Source organism: Hippocampus comes, unplaced genomic scaffold (genome assembly GCF_001891065.2).
Source record: "Hippocampus comes isolate QL1 unplaced genomic scaffold, H_comes_QL1_v1.1 scaffold156, whole genome shotgun sequence".
Lineage (NCBI taxonomy): Eukaryota > Metazoa > Chordata > Actinopteri > Syngnathiformes > Syngnathidae > Hippocampus > Hippocampus comes.
The window spans coordinates 5,926,411-5,953,496 of NW_017805744.1; the positions used below are offsets into that span (position 1 = coordinate 5,926,411).

A 27,086-nucleotide genomic window follows, 5' to 3' on the forward strand; every position below is an offset into this window, starting at 1 on the left:
TTTGGGGGGGGCAGGCTGGGGGGGGGTCCTAAAATGCAATAATTCATAATGCAGAAAGCATAAACCTGATTGGAAAAAGTGAAAATAAACATCTGGCTTGCAAGGAAGAATAAATCTGTTGGCCCATCTATTTATTGTATGTTCAGAAATTGGTAACAGAATGTTTGAAAATATGTGGTTTCATAATATAACTCAAAGCCAAATGTTCAAGCTTTGCTTTCCAATGGACTGAAAAAGTTTAGTGATTTGTAACTTGAGAATCTTCAGTTTATAATTCTGATGAAGACAGGTCAAAAAAAAATCAGCTGCGATATTGTAATTGCACGACTGCACGATGGAAGTCTCCGAGGTCAATGGTCTCCTGTGCTCATCCAGCTGATGGATGCTCAGTGGAGACACAGCAAGCGAGCGTCTGGGCCTCGTCTTGCTGTCACCGACGCTGACGATGACGTTCAATCATGACCGCACGCAGCCCGTGTTTAACTGGCCTGCTCTTAAAGAGGGATGGGCTCGACTGCGAGGAAAACCGCAAAGGCCATGAGAAGAAACAGATTATGCTCCTTGGACTCCGTAATGACTCCTGACACTCGTCTCGCTCAGCGGTCCTCTTCAGCCTGTTCGTATACAACCCGCTCCACTTTCCTCCTCGTGGCAAGGCCATCTGGGTGTCATCTTGTTAGCTCATTAGGCCGCCATGTTAGCCCCCCGTGTGACAGTGATCGAGAGCGAGCATGTACTCAGCCTGTTTGGTGAACATGGGAGCTGCGTGTTTGTGTGCGCACGTTAAAGCTTGTCTGTGTGCAACTGTTGTGAGTCACAAGGAATGTGATTTGCTCTGCGTGCCAGCCTGTTGACTAACTCAAGTGTGTGTGTGTGTGTGTGTGTGTGTGTGTGTGTGTGAGAAAAAGAGGCGAGGTGTCTGCCTTCACACGTACAAAAGCATCTCTCTGCTCTGCAGGGTGATTCGTTTTCTTCTTCAGTTCATTTATGCTTCTCAGTCTCGGTGGTCACATCTCACCCGTAATGCAGTTTTGGGGAGCTCATAGGTGATCCAATTCCGCTGCTGACTTGAATCTCCAATCGGGCTCCAATCGTTCCTGCTATGCTCAGCAATTGCGCAGCCATATGGGGTTTTGTTTTGTTTAATTTCAGGATGCTTGTCTGTGCGGCCTCCTCGTGCATTCGGTCCCGTGGAGGTGACTTGTTTACTGTGCTTAACGTGAGGAAATCTGTGTGTGTACGCTGCAGGCTGCGTGTTTAGATATGCGTATGGGTGTGTGTGTGTTTTTAGTCTATGGGAACATCTGCCCCTGTGCCAATCAGACACAATCCGGTTTTGTATACAAGCACTTTGGTTGACTTTCTGGTCACAAGCTTGATGAGCAACATGCTTTCTTAAGACCGTCAAAGCCAGCGGGAGGCACCTTTGAGACTGGCGGCTCTCATGACTCTGGAGCATCCACTCAAGCATCCTGACAGCGACAGCTTCGCCATGCGTGTCTTTCTCCATCATATGAAATGCTCATACCAGTCAACAACTCTCGGTGGACCTGAACAACTCATAAAGAGAGACAGTTTACGCACGACCGCCTGGCTGTTTCTATCGTGTGAGCGTCTTTCTATCTCGACTGGATCTCGTAAACGTTTTGAAGCTGAAACAGCCCCGACGAGAAGATAATTATTTCACATTGATCGTGAAAGGAGGACAGGCTGAAGCCTGCGTATCTCACGATGAAAAAAAAAATCCCCGGGCCATTATAGCTTTGTTTAATCCGGGCTTCTGTTTATGCATGTTACACAACGCTCAAGATCTCCACTGCAATACACAAGAGGGGTTGATTTGCTTCATTGAATGACTTGTACATTTCATGATCTGTCATAAAGGAAATCCCGACTCTGAATCCATGCAATATTGATAGAAAAGATATAGACGCTCTTTGTGAGGTGTTTTCAGTGATAATGTCCAGGGCGGGAGTCAGACGCCACACCGATTGTGTGTAGACTGCGAAAAAGAAATGGTAATTGGGTAGGGATGACTTTTCCTGGTGCGATAATTACCGATAGGGAGGGGATTGGAGTACCTGGTGTGGCGTTGATTGCGTTGGTGGATGTGGGTTTGTTTTCACACTCTCGCGTTCATTTTAAAGGTCATGCAGTCATCGTGAAGCCATGTTGGAGAGAGTGTGTGGTTTTTTTTTTTTCCTTGACTGTATCTGCATCCGAGCTGTTGGCCGATAACCCTCTGGATGTCTTATTGCGGATAATTGATTTTTGCTCGATATGTGTGACATATTCATGCTGCTGCTGCTCAGCAGGAACAAATCAATTCGATGCTGTTCTATTGATAGGGAAAGTGTGTGGCTCTTCCTCTCCCAGCTCCTATGTTTTGGGGTCCATCCATCGAATTAGCGAAGGTTGATGCCAGCGTGGCACTCGGGACACAGGCCCGAGTTGACTGGGCGGGGGCGGGGCTGGTGTCGGGGTGGGGGTAGGTGAGGGCCGATTTGAGGCTCTGTGAGGGATTCTGAGGGGGCCTTCGTGTAGGCGGTGTTTTTTTATATGAAAGTCGGCGAGGCCAGGGCGAATGAATAGGGGTGGCTGAGAAGGTCCAGGATGCACCCCACAGTGCTTTTGTACGCTCTCACATCCATGTGTGTGTGTATGAGAAAGTGGGAGGGTGAAGCATATGTGAGATCATGTGCTCATATTCACCAGTGGAATGTAAAAAAAAAAAAAAAATCTGTGTTTTTTAGGGGGTTTGGGAGGCAGGGGTCGGCTCTTTTCCTCTGCTTCGTTGTTTTCTGTTCTCTCGTCTGTGCTGTTTGTATAAGCTCTTTCCAGGATTGAGCTCACATTGGAGCCATCCAGATGAAACAAAACCAACCTCTTTTGGGTTGTTATCAAAATAATTCTTTGTATTTTGCTTGGTTCGGCAAGATCCGCCTCATTTGACGATAGGAGATGAGGCCTGTTTCACATTGACGGATTTGCCTCCCCATGAACTTAAATTTGTATCTGCACGGCTGTTTCTCTCTGCACTAAAACTCCTTTCATCAACATCTCTTCCCAAGTCCCTCGACATCATGAATGAAAGATGCAATTCATCCTCCCTTTTGAAACCACTCTCCCTTTTGACCTCCTCAAAAGTACAATAATCTTCAGTCCCACATCCCCTCCTCTCCATCGCGTGGTTGTTTGTAGCAATGGATTGCTGCTGATTAAGCCAGCTGAGAGACAAACGGGAGACAAAGTCGCAGCCCCACCAGTTTAGTTTCACATCCTGGACGCGAGTTAGCATGCAGCTTGCCAAGTGGAGGGCTTTTAAACTGGGCTAAACACTAATTGCTGCCCTATTTCTTTTATGTTGCTTCTTTCCCATCTGCGATGGTGCTTCCAGACCTCCACAGCAGCCAGAGCCTCATTACAGCAGACAGTTGACAAAGGCTGGGAAACAGAAGCAGGATAGCAATCTAACCGCCGACTCGAAGACATGCTCGGAAAATTGAATCAATGACAGGGGCCGGCTTGTGATTAAATCCTTGAGGGATATTAAGACGTTGAGATTTTGGAAATCTTAATTATTCATCTAAATGGTTGTGGCTGTCTTTGATACTGTAACAAATGGTATGGAAAACTGAGAATTAGGCTGCGTGTGAGAGCCGGGATTGGTGGCCTTTTGAGCGGAACTCTTACAAAAGCAATATCTGCAAAAAGGATCGTACAAAGGACCTACTTGTTGAGTGAGACCATTTAAAGTCTAATTGTGATAGACTTTCTTTTCTCCCCACTGGTTTCTCACTTGTTTGTCTGGTATGTTTTTTTTCATCTGTGTGTCTATACAGAAAGGGCAAGTGGAGGGGCATAGCCAGAGAAATGTGGAGTAGGTGGATGGGTGAAAGGATAAAGCAAGAGAGGTTGGGCTTGTGGACAGAAATAAAAGACGAGAACGCGTGAGGTATCGAGGGAAGGCGGGGAGTAGATGGGATGGTCAGCAACAAAGCCACGTTGCCATGGAAACGTGTTTATGCCTCACTGATGCATCTTGTAGTTCCAATTAGAGACTGATTGTGATGACTCACGCGCGCGAACCTGGCTATGGTGTGTGCGTGTATACGCGCGCACAAGCATATGCGCCGAGTCGCGCACACACAAACGCGCACACGCACACGCACACGCTTGATGGGTGGTTGTTGCTGCTGAAATACAGAAAATTATTAAAAGACATTGGACAAAGGATTCCCTGCGTTCTCACTCCTATAGGCCACAACCGCTCCCCTCACCCTCACGAGCAACCGACAATAGCGCCTCACCCTCTTTCAAGTTTGCTCTCTCATATGATGAGCAAAAAAAAAAAAGAATAAAAATTTAAGGTCGGATGCACCTGTGTTGGACCATTTTTGTCAATTCCATTCTGCATTCATCCTTTTAGGTGATTGAAGGCATTTATTCAGTAATGTCTCTCTCAGGATGCCCATGAACGGTGAACGGCCTTAATCCGATCATGTTCATTTTCATGGGGAGTTAGTCTGCGAAACGGTGACTTCGGAAATGATTGCTCTGTACCATGGCTGACCTTCTTCCAGCGTCGAACACAGGAGGAGGCATATCCCCATCATCCAGCGCTCACACGCTCTTCTGTCTTACATATTAAAAGCACTCTTCCCCAGCCCATCTGAAGTGTCACTTATTCATTTGGGCCATGATGAAATACGGAATGCAGATAAAGTGAGATTACGCTCTCAGAGAGAGACAGCGCCCAGTCCCGGCCCCTGATGCCTTCTTAAAATGAGAGGGATCAGAAATAACAACAAATGCATTGCGCACAGCTAAATCCTGCTTAAATCCGCTGGCATGGGCAGATCTTACAGATAGGCTCGCTGCTGTGCTCACTGTCTGCGACCATAACGCATTCGTACACACACACACACACACACACACACACACACACACACACACACACACACACACACACACACACCCATGGTCAGTCCGGCTGTCTGGGTTAATGCTTGGCTAACTGGGACAGCAGAGCTGAACCATGTTGACATTTTAAGCCTCATACAAGTCCAGAACAATGATTCAGCCCAGTCTGACCCCCCCCTCCTTCCTTTCAGACCGCAACCTCAGCCCATTTTGCTGGAAAAAATATCACACACACACACACGCGCACACACACACACACACACACACACACACACACACACACACACACGCGCGCGCACATGCTGACCTGTATAAACACACACACGACTGCCCAAACACACTACAATGCCTCGGTGTGCCCCAGCCCCCGCTTGTCGCACACACTCACACACTTACTCGTCTCCTGCTCACAACCTTTTGTGAATAAAAGAGAATAGAAGCCGATCTGATTGAGTTGGTAGAAGCGAGCGAGGTGGAGCGGTACAGTAAAGCCAAATGGATTATTTTAATCCCCTCGCAGATGATCAGCCAGTGGGAAGATGAAGCAGGCAGCCTGACCCCACATACCGTTTGCCGCCTCATACTCGGACTTCTGTTGTGAAATAAATATCATGTCCAAACCGGTCTTCTATGTAGAGGTCTATGTGCGGACAGTACTGTATATTCTGTGCCACTCTTCCTCTAATCCTTTTAATGGCTGCAATTTTGTGTGTGGCCAGGTTGTTTCCTTCCTTTATTTCCAACCTGTGTGTGAGAAAGAACCTCTGAGGATTTGTGTCCCTCAATATGGTCAAGCTGTAACTTGTCATGTTAGTGGGCCCAAATTAACAGCTCTGCCCAAGAGCCAACGCTTTAGGACTTAAAAGACATCCATCCAGCCATCCATCATCTGAACTGCTTTACATTAAAGCCCAAACTATTAGGGCTATATAAACTGTTTTGAAATGCTGTGGCTGCTTTTCCAGACTTTTTTTATGACGTGTTACTTACAGTCTGTCTTTTTTTTTTTTTTTTTTGCCTCACAGATTTGTTGCTGGCAAAGGCCTGATTATCTACCCAGACATCGGTGACAAGCTGGATATCATCTGTCCCAGAGCGGACCAAGGCCGAGAGTATGAGTACTACAAGCTGTACTTGGTGAAGAGGGAGCAGGCGGAGAGCTGCAGCACGGTCCTTGATCCAAATGTCCTGGTCAATTGCAACAAGCCGGAGAAGGACATCAAGTTTACCATCAAATTCCAGGAGTTCAGCCCCAACTACATGGGCCTGGAATTCAAAAGGAACGTCAACTACTACATCACGTGTAAGTTTCCTCTCCAAGATGATGTATTGTTGTCGTGGTTTAACATTCATTTAACTAGAGAACAGTTAATATATTGTTTCACGCTCATGACTTAAATTGTCGTATAACGGTGACTGCGGTATCAGCGTGACAACGGACCAAAGTCATGTAATTGCCAACTGTTGACAGTCCAGGTTCAAGTAAACTGTTTTCCTGACATGTTTATATTCTGGGGAAGGCAAGATTCAGGGGCGGAGCTTCACACTCCGGCCACCCCCACAACTAGGGTCAGATTTGTGATTACTGCGGGCAGCATGGTGGGCGACAGGTGAGGACATCCGCCTCACAGTGCAGAGGTGCAGGGTTCAATTCCGGCTCCTGCCTTCATATGAGGAGTTTGCATGTCCTCCCCGTACCTGCGTGGGTGTGTTCTGGTTACCCCGGTTTCCTCCCTTATTCCAAAAACATGCATGGCAGGCTGATTGAACACTCTAGTCTAAATTGTCCCGAGGTGTGAGTGTGAGTGCAAATGGTTGTCCGTCTGTGTACTCTGCGATTGGCTGGCAACCAGTTCAGGGTGTCCCCCGCCTACTGCCTGAATACGGCTGGGATAGGCTCCAGCACCCCCCGCGACCCTTGTGAGGATAAAGCGGATCAGAAAATGGACGGATGGATGGATGATTTCACTGCTGTTTTCAGATTGATGCAGTACTAAGACCCCTTGATTCTAGATATTATTTGAATGACTGAGCCATTGATCCTATTTTGCAAAATGGCGTCAGCCGTCTGTGACAAATTGACCACTCTTATTGTTTGTTAACATTAGACTTGTTGCTGCTTGATCAGGACTGTGACGGGCATTCTGGATACATGCGAATTTTATCAGATGAAACCCTGACCGGGCATCGTATGATACACAGATGCACGGCCACCCCTTCTCAGCCCTCACTCAGGTGTTGTGTCACACTGGCTTTGCCCCTGGCAAGATTAGTTTAAAAAAATCCCTTTCATAATGCTTAAAACTGAAATCTGCTGAGGTACTCGGAGCGTTTAGGGCTTTGGGGGAGGAAATAGTGCGTTGTTTTTACAGCGCATAATGAAAACATGCATTCCACCACAGCCAGCGCCAGCATTTTATGACTGTTTACATTATAAGCCAACCGTAAGAAAAGCACTGAAATCTGACACAATGTTTTACTGAAAACGACAGGAAAACTCTTGGTTTATCAGCATCTAAGGATCAAGAAATCTTTAATGATGTCTCATAAATGAGGGCACTGGTCGGTGGAGAGATGCTAATATTCCGGACCATTGTCGCCGTGCCTTTGAGCAAGATACTGTCTGCCCCTACAGCTTAAGTGCAGCACTTTAAACGTGCCCCTATACTCCCATAGCCCTGCTTGCATGTGTGTCAGCTGATTCCCAACACAAATATACAGCCGTGTGTCAGTTGAATTTCCGTATGAGGAATTATTATCTGTTAAATCAATTTTAAAAAAATCAATGAAATTAAAGTTAACAACAGACCGAGAAGGGAGATAGAGGCTATTGTTGCTTGTTGAAACACTGAGAAAACTCATGGGATGATTTATTGTCTCCTCTCAACTAAAAAGCTCTTTCACTCTGCCAATCAAAACTGAGCATTGCCATGAAAAAATTGCCATCAATTTCATGTAATCTTCAGGAAAAATACTATGTCAGGATATTTGTTGTTACAGAGATATACGTTTTTGCAGACCTCTAACCTGCATTATAATAGAGAAGGAGTTGGGAATCCTCACCTATAACGTTTCATTACCTTTCATATTCTTAAAACCAAACATAATTACAATTTTTAAATGTCGATGTTGTCTGACATTGATAAATCACTTCATGTCAGAGCTGCAGATAGAAGAGGAAAAGCGTGGAGTCATAATTTACATCATAAACTGGGTCTTAGATGAAAACGTGTCGAGTTCCGTTGTAGAAAACAGACGCACTCCACCATTTTCTACACTATCATCGCTTAAGTCGCGTGTGCGGTGGACCCCATCCCAGACGACCTTGGCCAAGGGAAGGAAATATCAGACAGACATAAGAACCGTTTCTCACGTATGTCGAGAATATACAACCAGTCTATACAACCAGTTTTGTTTAATAAATAACTCTTACAGTATGTCGGTGTTATAGTAAACCATCAAAAATGTTTAATATAATGTAAGTAATTACATTTAAACAATGACTATTAATTGTTAATATATAACAATTAATGGCAATAATAATTGATGAAAAAAGTGAATTTGTAGTACAGTATAGGATTGTAATATAAGGTTCCTAATTGACCCATACTTTTGCTCAAGTAGCATTTTGCAGTAATAATGGACACTTTACTCCACAGGGGAGTAGTCGAGCTTTCAGATGGGCAGGTGAAGGATTTGCAGAAAGAGTTTTTGTTTGTAGACCTGACAGCAACAACTTTATTGGCGTGCTGCCATGTCTGCCGTGTAAGAGCAACGAAGAGTACTTGGCGCCGGGGTGTTTCAGCAGGCAAGCAGGCGCCATCCAAGTGATGGTGCATCATTATTAGCCTCATATACTGAAAGTCTCCCATGTCAGCAACGCTCAGATGTTGTATTTGTCTTTGTTGTATGTTAATGCCGTTGTCCTTTGCAATAGGACAAGCTCGCTTTATTTCTTACACCGCCGCCTGTGTATACACCGTGGCCCATTTCATCCATCATGTATTATGTACAGTATAATCGCCATGCCAACCGCATGCACCGCATGCATTTAAAGCCCAAGATGCAGCGAGAGGTGAGCACGTTTGCAGCTTTTCCCGTACAGTCGAGTTCACCGTATGTTTGCGTTTGAAAGCATGCCTTTGCGATCGTTTCCCCATCGCCGGGGGTGGGAATGTGGTCCACCCACTCAGCAATAGCATGTAAATCCACATCTAAAGAGCCAGCTTATCTGGTCTGATTTATTGTCAAGCATTGCAGAAAGATACAATGCAAGGGCTCATTCCAAAAGTTCAGCTGCACTCTGACCCTGTGGCGCTGTATGCCTTTTCCTTCATCGACCCCCCCCCAATACCCACTTTATGCTCCATCACTGAGGCTGAACAAGCAACAAAAGGTGTGAGGTAAAGTAAGCAACAAATGGTGCCTGTTTAGGTGGCTCTCAGGCTGCCCTCGTGTCACTGCAGGGGATGTCCACCACTTGATTCCGGGCATCCCAGGCGAGCTCTGACAGGCATGAATGTGTTTTATTGTGTGCTTGTGCGTGGATAGGGAGTAGGGGATGGTGGCAGGGCTAAAAGTCAGAACGTACGGACAAAGGGTCACAGAGACACAGCAGGGATCAGTAATGATAACCCTGCTCTGATCTAAACTCCAGACCAGCTCCAGCCTATGCCATCCATCACGCGCACGCACACACGCACACACACATATACCTAAACAAACTGGCTGCATTTCATTGTGTTGTCTAAACACAGGATTTGGAATGAGATGTTTGTGTGGAAAATAGCTGTGCTGGGTTTAGAGGCTGGAGAGCTCAAAGTGGAGTGACTTAAAGACAGCAGGCTTTTCGAGAAAATAAATTAGGGCAAGAGGGGAGGATGTGAATGCATATATGAGAGCCGGACAATGATGGAAAAAAATAATCACAGTTAGTTTGACTGAGATTGAAATCACGGTGATTCAAACTATTTTTCATTGATTTCAAAACTTATTTATTCAACTCCTAAAACTCAACTACTCAAAACTCTGATCATAGCGTCATGCCCATTCTTCTCTGCATCGTCAACACTTTACTCTTGCACATGCTATTCTCATCTTCAAGTACGAAACGGCCTCGTAAACATCATGTGAAATTGAAGCCTTTTACATTTTCATTCATTTTTTCAAAAGCATTTCCCTTATCTCTTTATCATATTTATTTGATCTTTTATTTTCACAAGTCTTGGGACTTACTGGGCTAACCTGGCCTGGGATCTCGGGGATTGCATTTTGTGCCAAGTAAAATTTGCTTGAATCCTTGAAAACTCATCTTTAAATATCACTTGAAAGGACAATAGAAAATTTATAAGAAGGTACCGTATTTTTCGGATTATACGTCACGCCGGATTATAAATCGCACCAGCCATAAAATGCATAATTAAGAAGGAAAAAACATATATAAGTCGCATTGGAGTATAAGTCGCATTTTTGGGGGAAATTTATTTGATGAAATCCAACACCAAAAACATACATGTCATCTTGAAAGGCAATTTAAAATAAAAATAAAACTAGAGAACAGGCTGAATAAGTGTATGATATGCTAACGTTAGCTGACGCTTAAACAATGAACTGTGAATGTGCCTGGTATGTTCACGTAACATATTAAGAGTTATTTCGACAACTATAGCACAAAGAACCTGCGAACAAATTTACCAAACTATCAGCATCACTCCAAATCACGAAATCCAATAAAATCGTCATGCTCGGTGTCACTTTTAAACAACTCCGCCAACTCCGGAGGTAGAAGATGCAGCGCTTCCTCTTCTACGTCGCTTAAGTCAGAGTCATCGTTAGTTGTTTTTCTCAGTTACCGCCAACGTGGAAAGTATCAACACAGGCCGAGAGCACCCTCTTGCGGTTTAACTTGAAAATAACATGTGATGTGTACAATGTGTTAACCATTTCACACATAAGTCGCTCCAGAGTATAAGTCGCACCCCCGGCCAAACTATGAAAAAAAACTGCGACTTATACTCTGGAAAATACGGTAATCAGATTCACATATACGACACACTTCCAACGTGAGCAGCATGGTGCATTCAGGGTACTTTCACAATGTCGGGAACTTGTAAACGCACTGCGCCGTTCTGCACATTAATTTGAAAAGAAGCTGCTTCTCCAATGAAGCAATTCTTCTTCTTCTTCTTCTTCTTCTCCTTTCGGCACGTCCCTATTCAGGGGTCGCCACAGCGAGTCAGTAATTTCCATCCGCCCCTGTAAACCGTCCTACCAACTCGCATGGTCGTCTTGGCAAAAGTTTTACGCCGGATGCCATTCCTGACGCAACCCTCCCCATTTCTCCGGGCTTGGGACCGGCACTGGGGAACAGTGCACCCCCAGGGGAGGGCACTGCCCCCCAGCGGCTGGGTTTCCAATGAAGCAATTGATTTACAATTGATTTGCAAAATAAAAGAAATAAGCAAACATATAAATTCCAGCCTTGATATCGAGTCTGTTCATTTGCTCTTTCCTTGAGTTCTCTTGTAGAAATAAAGGTAGTGGCTGTGACTACGTGTTCTGTCGAAGGCTGCGGCCACGAGGCAATAAACAGCGGCAGCCGGTCTTCGTACATCCCCTCTAGACCTCTCCCTTGATTCCTTGTGTAGCCCGCGGGGTAAGCCTGATCTTTCCTGACAGCTGTCACTCCCCATCTCAGTGTGCCAATCGTGGACTCCGACATCCACAGACTTCCTCACCATAAAACTGCCGCAGTGGGGCACATGCCGCCTCACCTTCAGAAGACTCCCACCCTCGTATGACTTGCGGCAAACAGCGGAGGTGTTTGTGCCCCTTGGCCCTCACTGGGTTTGACGCGAAATCACGGGAAAGTACGAGCAGCGAGGGATAGATAATGTGTGTCCAAGGATCAACCAGTTATGTCAATATTTGGAAATACCTTTTGTTCTTTCTCTAACCTACGCGTGGTTGCTCAAGCCATCTTTGGACACAAGAGGACATTTGACAGCTGTATGTGACACCGTGGGATGACCTCAGCAGTGCTCACACTTGACAGGATTAAGGTTACAAGTCGTCTTGCACATTACCCATAGTTATTTTCTTTAGGCTGGGGTTCTTTTCGACATTTCTTTATAATTTACAATCGATGCATACACTTTGACCGTTCTTTCCCTCCCCCTACCAAAGGACTGTGTGAACCCTATTGCAGTCTTGCTTCACAAACCGGCTTGCCTTTGGGTTGAAGTTGAAGGTCAAGTATGAAATCCCTGGCTGGGGTTACATCACCAGATTCCCCCTTACCCTACATTTGGCAGGACGTAAACACACCACCTCTGCGCACATGTATGCATGCTCCCACACTTACACGTGACGCTCACTCACATTGGGTTTGATATAATCTGCGTCAGGCTTTGACTCAGATTCGGCAAAAGAAGTCATCTGCGTCGAAAAAAAAAATGTTAGATGTCATCACAGTCATCTTTTAGAGTTAAAATGAAATTACCATAATCAAATCACAGCCCCCCGCCCCCCCACCCCTTGTTCAAATGACATGCATTTGTCAGCTGCGCTCTTGAAAAGACAAAGGCATTTTGAATGCCAGATTATAGAGATGCAAATGGCTCACACATTTTCCAACTCGCAATTAAATGGCTTTTTAACATCTGGTAACCTCCCTCGGTCAAATCACGCAAAGATTTGAATTACAGGAAAGAGACTGCTGCAGATTTTTTTTTTGTCTAAATGGCTGAGCCTCATGCATGCTTTTTATCAATGCAGAACAAAGGACAGACACTATTATTGCACATTTATCAGACTGGAGATGTTTGAAATCACTTACAGAACCAGCGGCAAGATCAGATGTTCTTACTTTTGACATTAAAGCCTAGTAAACGGATGAAAAATGTCCCGCTATTCCTCCTACAAAAGTGTGTTAAGATGCCGTTTTACAGTCGTCATATACCAGTTTGTGTTTGGCTTGAAAAGGCTTGGTTAGCTTCCAATGCAAACATCACCTGAAGAACATCCAAGTTGCTCATTGACTTGGTCTAACTATCATTGATGTTACCGATTAGAGTTTTAAGTCGCTAATCAGTAATACTTAACGGATTTCCTTTTCAAAGTAAACCTCTCTAACAGCTCAGGTTAGCCCCGGCGGAGCAGCACGGTGCGGGATAAGGAGATTTAACCCCCGCTGTCTGAGTGTTTATGGAGCAGCAATATAATATGTGACTTTGTGCTTGCTTTGCAAATCTATCCAAGCTGCCTGTGCTACTTCTCCTTTGGATATTTCATTCTGAGGGGGTTAGCAGGCACAGCGATATTGCCTTTCGTTTATTACAGAGGAGTTTGTTTAGATTGGGGTACGGTGTGGGCTAAAGGGGGGGCCGGGGGTGTTGGTGGGCCTTCATGAGGACGTCGTCGCCTGCTTACGTGGCCAGACAAGTGAATGGTTGTCAGTGGTTACGAGCGAAGCCTTCTATGCCAGATGATGTATTCATGTATTCATCTCAATTAGTTAGCTTCGCACATCTCCTCACGCAGGCGCTCAGCCGAGGCCCGCGCTTACCTTATTAGAACACTTTACTCGCCCCACCTCATCGTCTCCCCCTCCTCCAATCATCCCCAACGTCATTATTCCGCCTTGAAGATCTCCAAATGTGTTTTTGTGCCTTGCTAAGATTGCGTTCGAGTCACTCTGGCTTGGATCTGCTTTCAGCACAAAAGCACACAGACTACAACACTCCTATTCTTGTTTTGTTTTGTAGTTCTTCTCAACCTCATTTGCCAACCTCTCACACAATGTTCCTTTTCTCCGTGAGCACTTCTCAAAAGTTGAAAGTAAGCGTCCCCGTTTCATTTCTTTCCATCTGCAATGTCAAATCCATCTTGGGGCTTTTTTAAAAACCTCCAAATAGCTCCAGGCAAAAAGGAAGAGGAGACAGTTTAAGACTGCTGGAAAGATTAATGTTTGGGGAAGTAATTGCGAAGAGTAAATGTAAGAGATGAGCATCGTTGGTGAAACGTTGCGGCGTGTTCCTGGATAAGAACACGGACTCATGATGAAACAATGCAACACATGCAAATGGATGTTTCCTCTTCCAGTTCAGATGTCTGAGGCTGTATGCGCCAACAACACATATTCTTTCTTCGTGGGCCAATGACTGAGCTGAAATCATAGCTCTCTGTCAGATGGGCCTCGCTTTCCCCCTCTCCAAGCAGCCATCGAACCAGCGGTTTCTGTTTTCCAAGGCGCGTTCCGAAACGACGTTGTTTTCCCAACAACCACTCCGTGGCACCCTCAGACGGCTCCTGCCAAGAAGTCCTTCTCCTTGAGCTGGAACCTGAGCTTGTTTTGCTCAATCTCATCGGAGAAATATGGATTTATAATTATGGAGGTTATTAGTTTTAATGTCTCATCCTTTCTGAGGAAAACCGCTGCGTGCTCGGTGTGGCCGCAAATGAGCGGCGGTGTGAACATTACTGCGAGAAAGCCAATTTTAGGGGTGGGGGGGGCAAGCAAGAGAAAAGAGTCTCCGTGATGAAATTGAATCTGCTCCGAGCAAAGCAAACAAACATGAATCACAAGGCGGTGATAGAGATTGCTGTGGTTCTCTGACGGATAAATAGGGAATATAAATACTGTTCTGCAGGCCAGGACTGGGCCTGTTTCTCTGAATTCAGCTCAGTGGCAAAATGTCCATGTTCCATTCCAGCCTGACCGCAAGCACACAAACGCAGCAACAAGCGCAGACAAACGCGTGCGTGCAAACACAGGAATAAATATCCTTAAAGCCACATGAGCAAATTCAAATCTATATCCACTCAGAAGCTCACACTTGCATCCAAATAGACATGCGGCAAAGAAAACGGCAGACAGCGTGCACACATGCTCCTGCGGTGCGCATGCGCCGAGACGCATTCAAACCAAGTGTGGCTCAGACAAGATATTTTCAGCCAGATTTTGGGCGTGAATGATGGCGACCACAGTATGTTCATGTTGATGGATGGATAGATACTGAAAAGAAAGTGTCATCAGTTAAGTATGTGCTGTGTATTTCAGCCTCTCGCATGATGATTTGATTAAAATCCAAAACCACTAGTCCCATTTCGCTCCCTCATTCTCTTGCTTTCCCTTTTCCTTTTTTTTTTTTTCCTTGCAACATAATCTTGCTCAACTCTCTCCAGCCGCTCCACTCTTTAGATCCTCCCCACCTCTCCTCTTCTGCTGCACACTGACAGATCCTTCAGGAAATTGTTTCGAATCTGCCAGACATTTTTGTATTGTAGCTGTTTATTTGTATTGGTGGGGGCTCAAGGGTTCGGTGGGCCCGGAGCCACGTTCGCTCCCTCCTGTATTGGAAGCAAGGTTAAGCTCCCAAACTCTTTAACCGCCCTGCGCCAAAATCGCTGATCCTCGATCAGCGTGGCTTTACCGTGTAACCGATACCGGGGATGAGGAGAGAGGAGCACCAGGGAGGACGTAATCAGTGTGTGTTTGTGCACGAGCTACTGGCTTTGTGTGTATTAGGATGTAATCAGCAGCATTTTCTCTCTGGTCTACTGCACCCTCTGATTGAGCTTTTGTCAAATACCAAGCGAAGGGAAGAAAAATCTTTTTTTTTTTCCGTCAACGTGTCACCGAAAGGCCTTAGTGCCTGACTGAAGTTTGTCAGCTGTGGTCACAACCCCATCGCAGTCACCGTCACTGCATTTGGATATGCACTTGTTGCACGTTAGAGACCCTTTGATTTTTGTTCAGTTTGCCTACCGTATTTTCACGACTGTAGAGCGCACTTAAAAGTCTTGAATTTTCTCCAAAATGGACGTGGCGCCTAATAATGCGGGGCACCTATTCTTTGCACCAATTTCCAAAATCTGTGAATGTTGCTTTGTGACTTCCATGAGCGCCACCAGTAGATGGATTTAATGCCGGTATGTGCATTGGGCAAGACAACTTCGGACCCTGGAAAATGGCACCTTTGAAGAGACACGCCTACGAAGCACAGTCCAAACTTCAAGCGATCGTGAAAATAGTATGTGGTCATGAAAATACAGTATGCCAGCAGGTTCCTGGATATGAGGATCCCCAGGGCTTTAGGTACTACGATTGCATTCGCATGCGCGGTGACCTCTTGGGCGTATATTTTCTCTTTCTTATGACACACAGAATCGCTCCAGTGCAGTCACTTCTAGTTGACTCCACCGGATTTTCTTCCTCAAGCACCAAGTCACAATAGCAATTATCTCTTGTCATATATCACAGGATTAGGTGCACTTTATGTAATTCCAGAGACCCCTTGAGTGAGAATTTGGCAACAGTGGTGAGGGAAAAACTCTCCTCTAACACAAAGAAACATTACAGAACAAAAGTTGATCAGGCAAATATTGACTTATAATTTCAGCCTCTCATATTTCATCTTTTGCTTTTTTATTTCTCGTAAATGACGTGCCCTGCGTTTGAAAAGACGTAAAAGACGGCAAACAACCAAGCACTGATAATTGATTTTTGAGTCCATCCCTACCCGTGGCAATCATACTCGCAAGTACTCTATAGACCAAGTATTAGTTTAGACTTACACTCTGTTGGGCACATCTCTCAATCAATCAAGCATTTCCCTTGACTTCCTTGATGCAGTTCTCTCTAAATTCGCATTCATCATCTTACCCAGACATTTTTAACAACTGTATGCTTCCAACATTATCCGACACACTCTAGTTGGTGCGGAGAAAGCAAAGTGGAAACTTGCTACAAAAGGGAGAAAAAAATATTTAGATTTTCTTCTCGGATTGGGACTCACATCATTCCATTCAGAATTTTTTTTCCAGCTCCGCGAACTATACATTATTTAATCACCGATTATTAAAAGACATTCATCGATTACGCCTCAATTGATGTGTTGCAATTCGTCCAAGAAATCGTCATTTCTTCCAGCCGTCTTTTCTTTGACTGTTACTTTGTGTTTGTGGCCAGGTAGTCCAATCTTTTGGTACCTCCCTGGGTCCTACTTGTGATGGCCCGCAGTGTGTGTTGTTGTTTACTTGTTTGTTTGTGTGCCATCCTTGACGTGTGGTATTGCGGGAAGGATGGTCGGACTCGGTTGTCATAATTCAGCCTGAAAAGGTCAGTGACGATGAAGCACCCTTCTCCTCAGTGCATGAACACGCACACACACACACACACACACACACACACACACACACACACACACACACACACACACACACACGGTCTTGGAAGCAGCGCACACAGATGAGTCATCGGCACACACATGCACTGACATCCAAGCACATTTGCATAAATGCACACACAACTGCATTTTTTTTACACGCATAAGCAGTCATGGCAAGTGTGGATATTTTGTCTTTGTCTCTTCGTTAATGTGTTCCAGCTCCTCAGCTCATTCCCCCCCCATTCAGGAGGTGGGCGGTGTTTTGAGGGTTCTTACTGCTGTGGTTTTGCTCACAGATGAGCTCTTTCGCACGATAGCTTTTTGGAGCCTTGTGGCCTTTGACATGCCACCACTATCTCCCATCACATTCCGATCCAACCCACTGCTCCTTTTATCAGCACAATTGGTTGATTTGTGGCTCGTGGACCTTCAGACTGGAGGAGGGTGACTTCTTTTTGGAGTCCATAGTCCCGAAGCACCTTTTGATATGGTTTACAACAAAGACCGGACTAAAGACGAAGGGGATCAGTTTTATCATCTGGTAGGATTTACTGAGTGCACCGGCATTCGCCTCATGTGATTATCAGTGCAAATGAGCCCCAGAGAGCAAAACTTCAGTTTGCCTCCTGCCGGGAACAAGCTCACCAGGAGACCCTTTCTTTGTCTGCATGTATCTGGCAATTACATAACCACACAATAGAACACGACTTGCAAATGTGTCATTTTGTTCTTGCAGAAAACAACAATTGGAGCTTTCAAAAGAGATGAATCAAATCATCTGTGGGCAAATGGGATTGCCTTAAAAAGATTTTGTGCATACAGCTAAATACAGTCGATAGATCGAATCATAGTTCACATGCCACGATTGAGCACAGCAGATGTGTCAGCCTCCTGCCATAAGCGCCCCATAATGAAAAGTTGTCATAAGGAAAATAAGGGTTTTCCTTTTGACAGGAAGGCATCGTAAAAGATGAAGGCCTGGATTTATTCACGATGCAATAAGAACCCGTCGCCTGCAGCTTGTCATCTCATCCTCCTCTCACTGATCTGCGCGCTAAAAAAGGCGATAAACATCTGTTTCGCCATATAAATCAGCGATTCCAGTCCCCGCATAGTTGGTCTGAAGCATCTCCGGTATCTGAAAGAGAATGTTTAAAATCCATGACATCTTTTTCCTCCCCTTTTATTCTTGGGACCCCAGCTCACATACTTTTGTCTCCTTAGAGTGAAATAATCTAAGGAGGGAAAATCGTTCTTCGGTGAAACTGCCAAGGCATAATATGTGGCAAAGGGTCACTTTGGATTTATCTTACGAGGTGTGCTAATATCACCATGTAAAAAGAAGCACTTCACTTCACTGTAGCAGCTTCATAATAAAAGGAGTGCACATGCTCACTTGAAAAGCAGCACTTGACAAGCAAAATGTTCCTTTGACATTAAAAAAAAAAAAAAAAAGGGCTCCAGCTAAAGAGTGTGACATACAAGGGTCAAGAGACTGCACTGTCTGAATTTGCTGCATCAAAGCTTTCCGTTTAGATTGTTTCGGAAATATTTACTGCAGCCGTTACGAGTTATTTCATTTCATTACAAGACTCTTTCACTTTTCCTTCAGTGATACTTTCCTTTGGCCATCCATTTTTCTCACCACAAGTGTGTTTTTATGCTTAATAGAGAATGAAAATATAATTACATGCTCAATTTAACCGTGTTCGCCATTTTTGTTTGAAGCAAGACAGGGAAGACTTAAGGAATTTATCAGAAAGTCCAGTAAAGGCGCCAACGATCATGGCAAGCCAGTGATGTCAGATGGATTGTTGAGAGAATAACGGTTCCCTTCCTGCTTTCTGCTGTAAAGCGTGCATAGACCTGGAAACATTATTTTGGACCCCCCCACACACCACCTCCCCTTCGCCCTTCCCTAATCTTAAACAAGGATTAAAGTTTGTATTTACTTATTTGCTACAGGCACTCATCAACAAGGCCTGTGCATGTACACTAGTTGAGACCGAGATAAACAGTAACCAGCAAATCCCGTATGAGCAATATTAACCTTTTGCTCTTGACTGAATGTGAGTGTCTGCGCCTCAACGTGGCTCCAACCAATTGAAAGGTAAAATTACTTTTTTTTTTCCCCTCTGTGACCCAATTTTTCCTCTGCTTATTTCTCTGAACACGCAACATTTCGGCTCCCCATTAGTTAAAGCGTGTCACTGGCTGAGAGGGAAGTTTACAAGCTGTGCACCGGCTGTATTTTTGTCTTTTAGGGCTTGTCAGTGTTGTGTGTTGCACTCGGAGTGCGTTTGTTCACCTGTTTATGTGTATTCAAGGGTACCAATGGGTGTGTTCCCACCACGGCTGTGCCATTTAAAGAAAAACGAAGTGAGGGCCGTGATAAAGCATTGAAAAAAAAAAAAAAGAATCACGATCAGAGGTTATTGAGGCCTTTTATTTTGAGGAGGGTCCTGGTCTTTGGGGGCAGCGTGATTCCGATTTAATGTTAACCACGATCCCAAAGACATTAAATTTTGATGGTCCACCTTGTTCCCGACATCACTCACCAATGTATCATCCAACAACCTTTGTGGCTGGCAGAACAGATTATTGTCAGACATTTGCATAACATGACTGCACGTGCCAGCTGGCATAACCTCTGCACAACGATCTGACGTTTTTTTTTCCCTGACGAGACACATTTTAGCCGCAAATATATATCGTTTCCTTTTAGCCGTTCATTTGACAATGTCTGCAAATACATTGTAGTGCTTTTGCTGACTATAACCCCTCTCCAGTGAAGTTTACATTTACCACACTGCGAGTGCGACTCGCCGAGTTGCGTTGCTTATCTACTTGACATCACACTTTCAAAACTTTCTTGTCCACTGACAAAGGTGTTGTCAAGATGGTCAAACAGTATATGCATTGCATTTTGCCAGCTGCTGTACTGGCCTGGCATGTCAGTGTCCAGATCTGTACGTGAAACCTGGCAAATAGAAAAAGATGTTTTTATTAGGCCACTGCCAGCGTTGTGAATGTACCCTGAAATTGCATTGCACATAAAGTGCATCGGAATCAAAATATTACTGCGAGCCTCAATCACAGTTTTTTGGCTGCACATGATGTGGATAAAAATGCTGAGGTTTTCTGCAGCTGGAGCTCAGTCGTACTGAAAAGTGCCATTAGAGACAATTAGCTACTCTGTCATTAGCGAGGCTTGCGTAGGCTACTGCCAATAGGTTCTATTATTGCAGAACGAGCTAGTGAAGGTGTGTTGTGAAATGTCCCATGCAACACACTCATGATGAGCTTACATTTCACATTCGGGGCGATTATGATATTTTTGGGTGAATATCTCAGCTGCTGCTTCTCTCTTCCATTAATATTATGCACAAGCATGAAAGAACCCACACAGCCTCCTGCAGGGTTTTCTATTTTATTGTGCCAATCGACCGACCAAGATCAAAATTCCACTATCTACACTCCCCTCGGTGCATGCATTCCTGTCTGATTATATGGGTATCCGCTCAGAGGCATGCGGACACATTTTGAGCAGGTCTCATTCTGCGTGTCCGTGTGTGTGTGTGTGTGTCTGTGTGGGGAGGGGGCAGACGGACGATGTGCTCGAAGATGAGTGCGCCCACATCTGTCATATTGGAGTGGGCTCAGTCTGCTCCAGTTTGAGACAGATGACTTCTTCTGCTCCCCGTGGTCCTCTTGTTATTCTGCATCCTTTATCCCATACCGATCTGAAAAGTGACCTGCTTGCGTGCACATATTTTATTTCCTCATCGCCGTGCATGTGGAAAACTTCAAATGCCATATTTCCTCGCGCACGCAGGACAATGCTGTCTTCAGGTGTTCGTGTCACGGATGCTTTGTGGGATGAATGAGAGCGAGGGGGGCTTTGCGGCTTGCTGAGTTGGGAAATGGAGAGTGGAGAGTGCAATGGTGTTAAAGCTCTTCCCTGCTGGATTCAGCACAAGGTGACACAAAGACACCCGCGGCTAAATGATGCAGAGTCGCTCTGTCTGCTGGCTGATTCCTGTATTCACACGCGCACGCAAGCATGCACACACACGCACATACACTGTCAGGCATGTTGGGTTGAGGTGCTGACGGGTCCTCTGCAGAGGTTAAAAAGCTTTTACAGGCAGTCTTGAAGCACCAACCTCATAGGACCTGAGCTGGCTCCTGGAAGTCCCTACCTACAAGACCCAACCATTACCAAGAACATATATACACTGTGTGTGTGTGTGTGTGTGTGTGTGTGTGTGTGTGTAAATATATATGTGTGTGTGTATATATATATACATACACACACACACACACACACACACATATATATATATATATAATTACTTTTTTCATGTGGCTAAATGCGTTTGAGAAAATATTTGTACAAGAAGTGTTGTACATTGGGAGCCATCCAATAATTACAGGGTACATTTCAAAACAAACCTGCACAATTCTGACTGAAATCCACAGTTAAAGCACACACAGCACCTGGATATATATATATATATATATATATATATATAGAATATGTGCATATGCACAAGAAGAAGCCTGTCCAAGCATGCACACACACACCCCCCAACATACTGAAGCATGACCTCAATCACTACTGAATAGGGCACCGTGCAAATACACACACTGTTGCACACAACCCCGTGGTGGAGAGTAAGAAAATTGTTTCGTGTGAGAGAATCAAGTTGGCAGACACTTGTTTTGTACGCATGCACACACATACGCACAAGCACGTATGCTCCCTCTGCCTCACAGACAGAGATCACCTCCCACTTGGTTATCGTTTCAAACTAAGCTCGCCTCCTCTCACCTCCTCACTTCATCACCTCCTTTCACATTTCGCTCGCCGCCATATGCATGCACGCACACAGGGCAGCCCTCCTCCGCCTTGTGCACGCGCATTCACACACTCACACGAGCACACTTCAGACAGATCAAGTCTCACTCCTCCCTGACTTGCATCCACTCCCTGTGCTGAAAGAAACAAAAAAAGAATCACCAGCTTCCTCTCCTCTGCTGACAATTCTCACCCAGCTCTCCTCTTTCAATCCATCTCCTCTCCTAACACCCTCATCACCACACACTCACCCCTCCCTCAGCCTTCCACAGCACCTCCTCCCACCCCATGCTAGCCCATAGTGCTCTCTGCTGGGAGGATTTAGAGGTACCCTGTAATTTCGGTGCCGAAGGAGCTCTTAAGTCCTGCCTGATCTCCTGGCTACGCCAGCAGCCAACCTGTGGTGTTTGTCCCGTTGTGTGGATTTGTGGGTGTGCACGCATGCATGCATGGGTACACTGCGCTCGGTTTTAATGTCTGCTCTACATTTTTGGTAGATATTTTAAGTGAAGGTCTGTCTGCGTGAGGCTGTGCCAGTTTCTGCATTTAATGTGTGTCTACATGCGTGTCAGCACCAGGAGACCTCAGGAAAGGTGTGCCACCTGAAACAGTTTACAAGCAACAGTTGCATACTTGTTGGTGCTTTGAATGTCCTAGTATTAGGTTGGGTTTTTTTTTCCCAAGTCACTGCCAGGATTCATTATGGAAAAGAAACACGATAATGAACTACAAGTCTGGCTGTGCATTCCTAATTCATCTGAGCTCATATGAAGTCAAATATATTTTCCTTTCCGCTGCAGTGCAAGCTGTCTCGAAGGCATTTGTGGAAGAGACGGCGAGCAAGAGGCTGTAAGGTTGATTGCATATCTCCATTTCTATTTCTAGGACAAAGAAATGAAGGCCTGATAGGCTGGGACATCTATTTAGATCCATTTCATTCTGGCATAATCAGGCTTTGGACCTGTCCTAATACTCAGGATTAGAAAAGGTCCAAAGTGCAAACATTCAGATCCTTCATAATATTCCAGTCTGCCTCTTCCACTCTGAACATGTCATGTCGCGCGTGTGTGTGTGTGTGTGTGTGTGTGTGTGTGTGTGTGTGTGCGTGTGCGTGTGCGTGTGCGTGTGTGTGTGTGTGTGTGCATACATGCTTGTATGCATGTCAGGGCTGCAGAAGGGAGGGTTATCTCTGGAATCATGCCCGTAAACCTAATCTAACCCTCTCTGTGCTCATTCGTGAGTGAAATATTTGTGCAAATAGCCTCTATTTCCCTCCTTCCCATCTCCTCTTTCGCTTTGTGAGCGTAAATAAAAATGAGATGGAAATATTGCAGGTATGAGAAGTGGCCATTTCTGTTGTGATGCCGTGTTTAATGCACAATCCACACTCCTGAGTGCCGCCTGCTTTGCCTGAAATGGCCTCTGTTTTGCTTTTATGCTAAGTGCGGGTGATCAGATTGTGGGTTTTTTTTTTCCGTCCCCCTTCACAAATATCGACATTATAACGGGTGGTTGCAGTGACGATGACGTGCCTGCTTAACTCATCGAAGTGCCAGTCTGAATGCTGTGCAGAGCAGTAGTGGCGGTGATGGCAGGGAAAAAGGGGGGCACTGTGTGAAAGGTAGCCAATGAATGTCACCTCTCATCCACTTTCTCATTCAACAACCTGTTCTATGTCCGTCACATGGGCTGTCTCTATCCTCTTATTCTGTGCTTTGGGCAGATGCTGCACACACAGGCTCACAAGAGTAGATGTACACACCGCACACAAGTACCCACACAGACACAGCCTACTGCGCTGTATGGAAGCGAGCCCCTTGGGCCGGACAGGAATAATAAGCAGTAGATGATTCATGATGGAGATAGGGAATCTATTCAGCAGGACCACCTGAGTGACCTCATTTAGCAGACCTGAGAATAAATATAGAGCAGTGCATCATGCTCTGGCCTAAGATGGTGTCGTTTGGGTCGGTCGGCATAGCATCTCTCACACGCATTTCACTCTTCTGCTCGGAGGGCCCCAGGGAGCGCTCACCCCACCTTCCCCATCCTAAATATCGAGGTGGATGCTGTGCATTTGTGTACATGTAACTGTGATTAATAGACACTACCGTGCCATACGTACGGCTGGGCGATGGGGCTGAAAAGTGTATCACGATGTAAGTCAGTCATATCAAACAACGACCATTTTCTAATCCGCTCATCCTGACGAGGGTTGCGGGTGTGCCGGAGGCTCTCCCAACTGTCTTCGGGTAGTAAGCAGGGCACACCCTGAACTGGTAGACAAACAGGTCGCGCTCCCAATCACACCTAGGGACAATTTGGGGTGCCCAATCAACCCACCGTGCATGATTTTGGAATGTGGTAGGAAACCGTCACGAACTGTAGCGAACTAATTCGCTCTTGGAGTGTATGCATTAGTTTACTAACCGTCTTAGGTCTACTTTAACTTGTTAGCAGGCTTCCTGATCTTAATTGGACATGTTAATGTTTGACCTGATTGTGACTTCATGGCGATGTCGGAGCTGGCTAACATTCCTTGACTGCTATACCATGTATCTGTCCAGAAGTGTTTAATCGGGTTAGTTTTCACAATTGAATCTTATTGCAAGATTTGCACTGAGGCGACGGGGCATTTTTTTGGGGGGGGACAAAAACACTGTGGAAAAGGTCATAAGCAAGAGTTTTGGCATTTGTACAATAGAGTGAGAGTGCATTTTTCAAACTGCTAGCAAGATTTGAATGTCGTCTCACTTCCTTCCCTGATCCCGCCCCCTCGTGTCTCTGCTCCAAAAAAACGCATCCAGCTCACTCAGCGCAGCACGGCAGCTACAATGCTAGCGTGACTTATTCGTGACGGAGTAATGGCAAAAACTAAATGTTTCTGGTTTGAGGTTGCATTTTTTTGCAACGTACAATTAATTAAAAATATTAGAGAGGTGACCTAATGACCCGGTGAGAACCGTAATTTTGGCACATCTCAGGTACCAGTTTTATATATGTTGATCTTTGATTTGAAGCAGAGAAACTGTAAAAGTGGCGAGAGTCTGCGCCTGTGACCCCTGAGACTTTGTGAGCGTCTGTTCGCTTCAGCACTTGGCTTCTGTCACAACTCTTTTTACAGTCTTTGATGGACTGCTTTGGTCGTGCTGTGACAAATTTTAAAATAATTAGAATTAGATTAAGGAAATAGGTTAAGGCTGCAGTCTTATTACTTTGAATGACATTCCGAAACATGCCATGTATAACTTCCATTCTAAAACGAATAGGTCCTTTTTGGGGGAAAATGCCAAAGCCACAAAAATTTATTAAAAGCAAAATGGGCACAAAGGTAATCCTTTGATACTTGCTAATCTGAGATCTCGCTCGATATGCTGACACATTCCAAATGCGCGACCTCAGGGGCGTTGGACTTTAGAAGTTCCATTTTACTTTTCATATGCATATCGACACAAAGTAATGTGTGTATGTGTAGCACTGGAAGAGAAAGCTTTGTTCAAAGCCAGTTTTTCCCCCTGTCAGGCTGTCTCTTGGCTCCAACGTGAGACTTTAGATATTTCCCATCATCGACATTTGGCACCTGGTTTCTCTTATGACTTCAGCAGCTGTAGATCTTTTGTTCTCCCATCAGTCACTCTGCGGCCAAGCATCCACACCCACAAAGAAAGCCTTAAATCAGACTTGCATAAACAACTTTGGAACTGACTGCTTGATTTTAAAAAGCAACATTTCTTCATGCGATGACCACTTCTTTCATGATTCCGGGCCGTTGCTGTTAATATGTTTTTCCCCGCCATTAAATCATTAGCAGAAGGATGGGATTTTTTTTTTTTTGTTCTCTTTTTCCTGCTGTGTTTTTATCTCATTGGAGACTCAGGAAGACCCATTTCCCCACTTTCCTCTTTCCAAAACACATGATCGACGGACTGTTAATATCTGGAAATCCTGATATGGAATGACTGTACCATCGGTGTGCAAGTGTGCAGGGATGAAATGAAAGAGTATTAGACGGGGAGGAAAAATGGAGCGAGAGGAAGAGGAGATGGAGTGACTGAGAGGCTTTCAGATGAGATGAAAAGCTGACAGCGTGTCCTTGTTGTGTAGTCGGGTCGTGGCGTTTGAGAGCAGTGGCTGGCAATCATCTTTTTCCTGGGAGAACTCTTGACATGATCGATGTAACTATTCTGATATCTGACATGTTCTAATGACAAACAGTATTTAACATTGAGCGGGTTGTTCTTTTTTTTTTTTTGTAAGCACGTGAAGTGCGAGCATGTACCTTATGTGCTCACCAGTTGTTTCTCATTGCCGACTACTATCTTGAATAATACTCAAAAGGGGGGCTTCACATGGAATAACACACAAGGAAATGTGGTTAAATGTGGACACAGTTAATCAGATTATTATTTCCTCCGGCTCGACTAAAGCCTGGAATTATTTGACGTTTGAAATGGCCCGAACACAAACAACATATAAAGTGATCATCTCTTCATAAATCCGGCCCGCCTCCAGCTGTTAGCCCAAACAGACGCCTCAAAGGGCAAAGCTATCATCATGCCACATCAGTAATGCTGAAACCTGTTCGGCCAGCCTGAAGGAATAGTTAATTTAGATGACAGATTCAAGTTAACGCTGGGAAGATTTGCTCTCCCCGAGTGGATATAAAATTCAGAGCATGACGCTCAACTCTTCGTGTGATTATTCAAGTGCCTTTGAGCTCATTCTTCAAACAGCAATTTTTTTTTTTGGTGGGGGTAACTTGGCTCTGGAAATGTAAAAACTCTAAAGATGTAAATTTGGTTGGAAAATGGATGACTTACGATGAACAATGTCCAAGACATTAAGGCGGCGTAGAGCAGGGGTAGGGAACTCCGGTTCCTCGAGAGCCATATCCTGCCTGTTTTCAATCCTTCCCTACTCCATCACACCTGATTCAATTGCTCATGATCTTTTCAGGCCTCTACAGCCCTTGCTGATGAGCTGATCATTGAAATCAGGTGTGTTGGAATAGGCAGGGATCTAAAACAGGCTCTCGAGGAACCGGAGTTCCCTACCCCTGGCGGAGAGGCTCCACTGTCTTGAGCAGTTGTCCTGACATGCTCACGGCATGGCTTTGAAACTAATCATAAAAA

At 45.1% G+C, this 27,086-nt stretch overlaps 1 protein-coding gene across 1 annotated transcript in view; it reads left to right on the forward strand.

Moving 5' to 3' along the window:
- The window catches only part of efnb1 (ephrin-B1), a 92,419-nt gene that overhangs the window by 31,314 nt on the left and 34,019 nt on the right, over positions 1-27,086 (forward strand). Inside the window, exon 2 of the mRNA XM_019884172.1 lies at positions 5,949-6,226. Coding sequence (XP_019739731.1) covers positions 5,949-6,226 — 278 coding nt within the window. The remainder of the gene's footprint in view (positions 1-5,948; positions 6,227-27,086) is intronic.